The sequence below is a fragment of the Prionailurus bengalensis genome, chromosome B2 (assembly GCF_016509475.1).
Source record: "Prionailurus bengalensis isolate Pbe53 chromosome B2, Fcat_Pben_1.1_paternal_pri, whole genome shotgun sequence".
Taxonomy (NCBI): Eukaryota; Metazoa; Chordata; class Mammalia; order Carnivora; family Felidae; genus Prionailurus; species Prionailurus bengalensis.
Window position 1 is genome coordinate 86705319 of NC_057349.1, and position 9211 is coordinate 86714529.

At 34.5% G+C, this 9211-nt stretch overlaps 1 protein-coding gene across 1 annotated transcript in view; it reads left to right on the plus strand.

Moving 5' to 3' along the window:
- Positions 1-8445, plus strand: part of UFL1 (UFM1 specific ligase 1) — a 33579-nt gene extending 25134 nt beyond the window's left edge. The window contains exons 13-19 of the mRNA XM_043591965.1: positions 1150-1267; positions 2664-2830; positions 2912-3042; positions 4623-4703; positions 4992-5077; positions 5615-5795; positions 6424-8445. Coding sequence (XP_043447900.1) covers positions 1150-1267; positions 2664-2830; positions 2912-3042; positions 4623-4703; positions 4992-5077; positions 5615-5795; positions 6424-6642 — 983 coding nt within the window. The 3' untranslated portion in view covers positions 6643-8445. The remainder of the gene's footprint in view (positions 1-1149; positions 1268-2663; positions 2831-2911; positions 3043-4622; positions 4704-4991; positions 5078-5614; positions 5796-6423) is intronic.
- The last annotated feature ends 766 nt before the right edge of the window (positions 8446-9211 follow it).

Here is a 9211-nt window from a genome sequence, read left to right on the forward strand (position 1 = left end):
CTTTTGTGCACAGGTTATAGAGAGGGGCTATAAAGGTAGAAAAACCATTCTACCTAAAAAAATATAATTTCAGTGCTTTTGAAAAGGGGTTGTGTTATAATCTCGCAATGGGGGATGGAATCAGGTTCTCAGCTAAAATACAGCATCAACTCAGTGTGAAAGATTACTATATGGAAATATAATGTAATAACTTATAACATGCATGCAGAAAGCAAACAAAGCAGAAACTATTTGATGTGGAAGATCAGGAGTGGATAGCAAATCACAAAAAGAAAGGATAGTCTATCTCTTCTAATGGGTGTATCTGTTCTAAAGCTATAATGTCAACTACTTAGATCTTGATGCATAGTGAAGATTGATTTTTGAGCTATTATTTATTTATTTTATTATTTTTTATTTTTATTTCTAAGATTTTACAATAACCAAATTTAGCTGGAAATAATCACTTTTATATTTTTACAATTAATAACGGAAATATTGTTAGCTTTCTTTTGTCTGCAACCTGTACTTCTCCAAGTCGGTGAGTAGGCATGCACAGTTAACAATTATTTCCATTACACTAGCTGCATACAAGCTTTCCTTGGTATGGAATTATTTTTGTAAGAAGAAGAATAAATTATGAGTGTAAAATTACAAGGATTCTTTTCATCTGTGCCTTTCCCAAAGACAATTTTTAGCTTAATTCTACCAGAGTTGTAGTTCACATGATTATAAAGACTTTTCCTGAAGATCCTGTGTAACTTACAAGGATGTTTGATTTTTAGTGCCTATTCATTTTTATAAAGACAGAAATTCTGCTCATTATATATTGTTCAACAGCGAAGTTATCTTTTCTTAAAAGATTTTTTTCCTTGATTTTCAACTATTTGTACCATCCAAGTTAGACTGGGGAGAAAACATCTTTATGATTTTCTGATTGACTCAGAAAACAGTCACAAAATGAAGTTAGGAAATTATTACTCAAAAGAGATGCCACTATCCCTTATTTTTAAAATTATTTTCATTGGTTATTGCTATTTGACATTGGCAATATCAGTCTTTGTGGTATGAAGTGAATGAATTACCATCTTATTAAATATGTTGAACCTTATTTGCTTTTAGGTTGCTTTATGGTTTTGTTGTTTTTCACATTCCTCATTTCTACTATAGGAAAGAAGAAGCCAGAGATCACTTTTATGTTCCAGGATGAGATTGAAGATTTTTTAAGAAAACACGTACAAGATGCCCCTGAGGAGTTTATTTCTGAACTTGCCGAGTACTTAATAAAGTAAGTATAAAAACATATTTTTTTTCTGTTTTATGATAGATATTCAGAGGTTTTAAATAAAATTTTTACCAAGATCATAGAAAACATATACTCTAGGTCTTTTCTTTTCAAAGCTTAGAATTTAATCTAGCCACCAAATTGCAGATTTTGTTTGCCTGTAGAGGCTGTTCAATTCAACAAACATGTAAGTGCTCTGGGGAAGGCAATATAGGAAAGAAAAGGCGAGAGTGTGGAGGCATCCTCATTCACTGATGTTACAGTACTAGTTGGGAGAAAAACACCAACATAATAGCTGGCTGCTCTCTAACATAGCGTGAAAAGGAACATCTAAAAGAAAGAAAAGACCATTTTCTATCTGGACTAGACAGAGAGTAAACAGTGCACTTTTAAAAAAGGGGAGAAATAAAGTAACAAACTGTCTTCAAAGAGAATAAATTTAGACAGCACTAGCTTGTAATTGAGCCAAGCTAAATTTATTTTACGGAAGTGAAAAACATTGTGTATAACTTGACCATTACTAACTAACGTGATTTTCCCTCAAGGTAGTTCCAGTGTGTAAGCTATAAATGCAGTCCAGGAGCCCAGTGCATCTAACATTGAATTTAGAATATAGCTTTTGTAGTGAGATTTTTTCATTTCACTGAATGTTTTTGTACATGAATATATTAAATAATCATATTTTTCATATGTAAAAAGATGGAGTAGTTACTTCTAATCATTTGCCATTACTTTTTAAAAAATCTTTTCTGGGGGTGCCTGAGTGGCTCAGTCAGTTGAGCGTCCAACTCATGAACTCATGAATTGAACTCATGGTTCATGAGTTCAAGCTCCATGTCAGGCTCTGTGCTGACAGCTCAGAGCCTGGAACCTGCTTCAGATTCTGTGCCTTCCTCTCCTTCTCTCTGCCCCTCCCCTGCTCATATTCTGTCTCTCTCTCAAAAATAACCATTAAAAAAATTTTTTTATAAAAATAAAATAATCTATTCTGAGTTGTTGAGCATAAAGTTTTTAATGTGTTATCTTTTATAGTACTTTAGAAATTGAGAATTTATTATTCCCAAGGATGGGAAACAGATTTATAGTCTATTCTCCAAATTAACTTTTAAAAACTACTTTGAATTGAATTTGAATTTGAATTGAAACTTCTGTTACTGCTATTCTTACTGTCTTTAGTGCAATAATTTTGAGTACTGTAAGACTGAGAAAAGTAAATGCATTTAAGTGATAAGTCCTAGGCTTAGAGGACAAATTCTTGGGAACTAGTCTCCAAATTAATCTTGTTTGTTTAAAAAATATAGAGGTCTTCCCTTAAGGCCTATTTCCATAGAAGCAAAATTTATTACATGCATAAATCCAGTACTTTTTAATAAACTAAATATATTTATCTTGTGCACAGACCTCTTAATAAAACTTACCTCGAGGTGGTGCGTTCAGTGTTCATGTCTTCAACTTCTTCTGCCTCTGGAACTGGTCGAAAGCGCACTATCAAGGACTTGCAAGAAGAGGTTTCAAACCTGTATAATAACATTCGCCTTTTTGAAAAGGGGGTGAAGTTCTTCACAGGTATACTTGGTGCTGTTTTTTTCATTGATTCTCATAATTGTTCTTGGACATTCATTTTAATAAAATACCTTTATTTTCCAGATGATACGCAAGCTACTCTTACAAAGCATTTGCTGAAGACAGTGTGTACTGATATCACTAACCTCATTTTCAACTTCTTAGCTTCGGATTTAATGATGGCAGTAGACGATCCTGCAACCATCACAAATGAAGTATGATAGTGATTTGTTTGCCATCCTTGATGTGTTTAGTTTTGAAATAAAAGCATGCTTTATTTTCTCACACCAGGAATAGTCTAAAGGAGAGTAAAATATAAGAAAGGGTTTTTGGGGAAAACATCCATCAGATTTTTAGTTCAAATTGGTAATATAACCGGTCTTTTGAAAGTAATGATGGTTAATTACTTTAGAATCAACACTTTTATTTTTTCCTAATTATTATGGTGTCACATCCCTTTCTCCTGCTGAGTTGCAAATCCCTTAACAGTGCTATGGCCTGATTGCATACTCTGCAGTCATTTTCACTTACTGGCACCATCTCTGTTCAATATTTAAATAAATTGTAATTTATTTGTTAAAATTCTAATCTCAAACTAAATTCAAAGTTATTTTCTTCCCTTCTTGAAATGTAAGGTAGGGCAGTGGCTCCTAGTTGCCTAGAGAAGGAAGTGTGATCTGTCCCTAACTCTCCTCCTCTACTTCTTCTCTGTCCTTCTTCTCTGAGCCACTTAATGTTTGAGATTTAGAAAAAATGAAAGAGGCAAAAAGTGCCTCATAAGAATGACTGCATATCACTGATTATGACCTAGGTCCAATGCTGTGGTCTCTCGTGATGTGGCCATTGCCACATAGATGGCATAGGTTGTTTGGGGGATGTTTTTTTAGCATGTGACTCCCTCTCATGGCAAGGACCACCCCCTAAACTTCCAAACAGGTTATTTCTCCTGTCTACCCCAGCAAAGTACTGTCCCCCTTCCTCCTTTGGCTTGACAGTGAATCTCCAGATGTTTGGGCAGTTCAGGTAGCCTCTGTGCCAACTTCTGCTGTGAGAAATACATGGGGTCCTGTCCTGTGCCCTTTGGGGGCTATGGAAGGATTTAGTGTGCCATGTGACGGGGAGTCAGTAGGTTGCCCTAGTCTTCCAAGACTCACTGTAACTTTCGAGGCCTACTGGCCAAGCCATTCCAGTAGGCCTCCACCAGAAATTTCATACTAGGTAGGGCCATCAGATGGGTCAAGAATGCCACCAGATTCCTTGAGACACATCTGTGTGGACGGGGTGCTGAAAAGACCACACACCAAATAGCATAACAACTGTCCATCCATAGAGCAAGTTCTCTAGTTTATAGGCATTCTTAAACTTTATTCAAGAGAGAGACCCCCTTCACTTGGCATTAGGAAGAACATTCTTCCCACCCCAATGAAAAAGAGAGGGAGTAGCCCCTTGCCCCAAATTCTCTTTTACCCACAAGGTAAATGGTTCTCTCTCCCTCCTCCCTCGGCCCACCCCCTGCCACTCCCCTGCCCCATCTTCCTCTTACATTGCTGGGCCAGAAGGGAGGAGCAGAGCTATATCTAGCTTCATTGGCTGACTGGTTGTTAGCTAGCTTTCAGATACTAGAATGCTTTTGGCATGTTTTTATCCCTAGTTCGAGAGCTAAAACTCAAAAACAAAGATAAATTCTATTCAGTATTCTATTATAGCAACAAATATACTTTGTTTTGTTTTGTTTGATCTTATATCCACCACATGTTAAAGCCACAATCCCAAAAGAATTTTTTTCCCCTTATAGGTAAGAAAAAAAATTTTAAGTAAATTATCAGAAGAAACCAAAGTAGCTCTCACAAAACTACATAGCTCTCTGAATGAAAAAGTAAGTAAAGTTGGATTCTGTTTAGATAATGGGGCTAGAATTTATGACCTTTGAGTACATTTTTATAAGAATAATTGTAAACTAAATCTCTTTGGGAGGTGAAGGGGGAGAACAGGCTGGGGACATTTTATCCTCATTAGTCCTAAATCACAATGTCAAGTTTAATAACAAAATGACCTTTTTAAAAATTGTATTTAGGGTGTAATATTATAGAACAGTATTAAATGACTGTATTTCTTTAGGAAACCTGTTAATAAAAGTAAATTATGGCATTAAATACCTTTTCAGAGCATAGAAGACTTTCTTTCTTGTCTGGATTCTGCAGCAGAGGCTTGTGATATTATGGTGAAAAGGGGAGACAAAAAAAGGGAAAGGTAACAACATTCAATTAATCTACTTTATTAACAGATTCTTAGATGTGTGATATTTCATGTCTGAAGTTGGTGACTATGTGGATCTTGCACAGAGAACTCTTGTATCCAAATGGCTGCATACCTTTAAGTGTATTCAATACATAGGTCTCCCTCTCTGACCCATTTTGATAGGGTAGCAAGGTTCCCTAATCCCCTAGTAGATCAAGCCTGAGAACTTTATGTTGGCTTCGAGACCTGCTATAGAAAGCTTATGTGCATTAGTGCACTTCTGTCTGATTCCCAACAACTTAAAATAAAAAGTATACCTTGAGTATCCCTGCTATCTAGTTTTCTGTATCATTCTCTAGCATATTAGTTTATCCATACCATTTAGGGTCAAGTGTGTCTATATTTCCTATTTAAAATATCCCTTAAGATGTTTATGGAGGTAGATTACTAAACTAGAGAAGCTAAAAATGAATACAGAAGGGAAGAAGTGAAATTGGTGAGAGCTGGTGAAAATATGATAATGTGTTTTGTGATTTTATTTTTGTTTAGGCAGATATTGTTCCAGCATCGACAAGCACTGGCTGAACAGCTAAAAGTCACAGAAGACCCTGCTCTTATTCTGCACCTCACATCAGTCCTTCTGTTTCAGTTCTCAACCCACAGCATGCTCCATGCACCTGGAAGATGTGTCCCACAGATCATCGCCTTTCTCAGTAGTAAAATTCCAGAGGTATCATCTTGTCAGTGCACTCGAAACTTTTAAAGCTTTTAGATTCTGAAGGTTTTGAATGGATAGGTTTGAAACATCATAAACAGTAAGACACAAAACATGTTAATATGATTTCCCGTTCAAGAATGTGAACAGTGATAGAAGATTGATTTTAAAAACTCAGCATAGCTCAAGAATCTTTTGGGATCCTACAGGATCTATAGTTAAAAAAAATATTCTGAATTTGGAAATTTAAGCTTTCAAAAAAGATGTAATAATGTCCAGTCTTCCAATTCAGCTTATGTAAATTTAACCTGTTGTTCAAGGACCAGTTCAAAAAGTCTTACCCTGCACAGATTCTTCTGAGAAACTTCTCAGCTAAAAGTAATTGGGCTTCTTTGAACTTCCACGTAACTTTGACTAAATGTCTGGTGATAGAACCTAGCCAAGTCGGTTTACATTAAAATGATCTGTATTCATGTTTTATCACCCCTAACCTGTCAACTTGCCAGCAAGGACCTTGCTTGATTCAGTTTTCTACTTAAGATCATTATACTGATTTATAAAGATGGGTGTTGTTGAACAAATCATGCTTGTTCCACAGAAAATTAATGTTTGTTAACTTTTCTTCTCCTTTCTCTTTTCACAGGATCAGCATACTCTTTTGGTAAAGTATCAAGGTTTAGTTGTAAAGCATTTAGTTAGTCAAAATAAGAAGACTGGCCAGGGAGATGATCCTTTGAGTGATGAATTAGACAAAGAACAAGAAGATATCACCAATACTACTCGTAAAGAGCTTCAAGAACTTTCTTCATCCATTAAAGACCTTGTTCTCAAATCCAGGAAGTCATCTATGACAGAAGAGTAATGATCTTAATTTACTTTTATCATATAGTATACATTTTTCCCAAAGTTTAATATGGTGAGTGGTTAACCACAAAGTGTTCATTTCACAGTCCTCAGTTCCTCCCAGTAATGCCCCCATGCATACACCCACACACACGCAATTCAGTCTAAACAATAGTGTTGTATTCAATGTAAACCTTATAAAAATGTGAATTTTTATAAATTGGGTTCAACCATGGAAGATTTCTTTTTCACAATATAATTCTAAAAATTAACCATTTCAGTTTTATTTTATTTTCAGATGCTAAATGAATAAATTTTGATATCTTTCATCTCTAGAAAAGGACTCATTCGTTGTGTTGTTAGATTTCAAGTGACATTATTATATATATACCCATATTAGGTGGAAACTTAAAATGTGGCCATGTGTTTTTTAAAAAGGAAAAAAAAAAAAAAACCCTTGGTGTCAACAATAAAAATCGTGTATTTTAAAATTAATAGACAATGCTTCAAACCTAAAATACAGAAATTTGCAGAAGAACTTTTTATTACTAAGCCCCTGCTTTTATTTCTGGCAGATAGAGGGCCTCCCATTGCCCCCACAGGAGTGAACTTTTATGTGGTTGACAGTTTCAGGGATGCCTTTACAGCTGCAGAAAAACACCAGAGGGGCCCATTTATTGCTATGGGCTATTCTATTCTAAAACAAGATGCTAACAAGAGTGAGAGAAAAAATAAAAATTACTTCTTAATAGATATAAATCACATTAGAATAACTAAAAATGTAATACAAGTATTTTTTCTTTAACCCAATTTGCATTTCTAAGTGTTATTTTTTATATCAGTAGTCACTCTGACTCCTAATGCTTTGTTGTAGGAGGATCTATAAGTGCATTGAAATCATTGAAACTTTTTTTTTTCCAAAAATGGAAATCCATGTAAGAAAATAGGTATTCTTGTTTTCTAAAGACTAGTAGTAGTTAAAAAGTAACTAAAATAGTTCCTTGGTGTAATAATTTCAAGCAAATGAGTCTTAAGCAACAATTTATTATTATCAAAAAGAAACTTATTTTGAATATAATAGTAAGTTAAATTTCAAATATTAAAAAAGTACTATTTTATATAATTCCTCATATGGCATTTAAAACTTCCTGTTTCAAAATGTTTGAATACAAATATCAGTCTACCTCTACTCTAATTCAGACAGAGTGTTAATATTGAGTGAAAGAAATTGATACAATTGCTAACTAAACATTCTTATTAAAGTTGATAGGAATGTAACCTAAATTTAAAAATGTTTTTCCACTGGTAATTTTCTATTAATGTATTTTCATATGGGCAAAGGAAGAAAATGACAAATCCTCTGTGACCACAAACTCCAGGTAGTTTTTTTTATTCAGCTTTCAAAATGTTAAAAACCAAACTTAAGGTTTTATCCAGTCTTTAAGAACTTATCATTTATGTTTCAGCAGATACCAGAGTAATCCACATTTGATTCAAACTAGGTCATAAACAATGAAGCAAATAAAATCATTCTGGCCTTCCTAATTTGTAGGAATAAAAATAGGAGAGACGACCAAGCAAATAAAAAGAAAACGATTGTCTTGATCACATTAATTTTTTTTCATTTATCAAAATGGTTCGTATTTTTCACAGTAAATAAGAACAATTTTTATTGTTTTTGAAAACAAAGTGGTATAGCTGATTTTGTATGTAAAAATCTAATCTCACTGATAAATAAAAATTCTTAAATGGTTATCTACTATGATCTTGATGGGAAGATTTAAGAGTGTTATTAAAAATAAAGTTGCCTATTTCTGTTAAATTTTGTGGTACTTTGGAGCTTCCATTATTTTAATTACTACTAGGATTAATGCATATGTTACATGTAACGTATTCACATTTTAAAATTCTTTTTCTGAATATATTTAAAGATTTTATTATATTTTCTTGCACAAAAATAGTTCGATAGTCCTCAGTGTCTCATTCCATGAAAGTTTGCCAGTCATGAACCATTTTACCTGAGTAAATCATCTTCGGTTAGCTACATGTCAGCAAATGTACAGCTACACTCTTATCTGCCACTTCCTACTATTGCAGATACAATAGAGCTTTCTGAATAATGTGTTCGTGTGCCCCATTCTCCAGACCACATGTTTCTGAAGAGTCAAGGGAAACCCACTTCTAGCCATCAGAATGATTCAGTGAACCATGGCCTATCTTATCAAAATCAGTGAATTTTCAGAAAAGATACTGATATGAAATCAGAATAAATGTATAAGTTGCTTAATTTGAATATAGAACCATCTTGAACTTTTTAGGGAGTGTGTTTTAGTCAGCCCATAAAGCACCAAAGATGAGGTCAGAGTGCAACAGTGTTCGTGAAAAGGGAGCATGGGGCAAGCGTAGGGCAAAATGCAAGCTGGCACCGCCCCCCCCCCCCCGGTTGAATATGAGTGATATTCCTTGGACACTTCTGGCTACCCAAGAACAAAGGAAAAGAGTTTAAGTGCTTGCCATGGTAATGTGGGAATCTAAGGCAAATGAAAAATTAAATCCCCTTACTGCCTACAACCAATTGACAAGTCCTT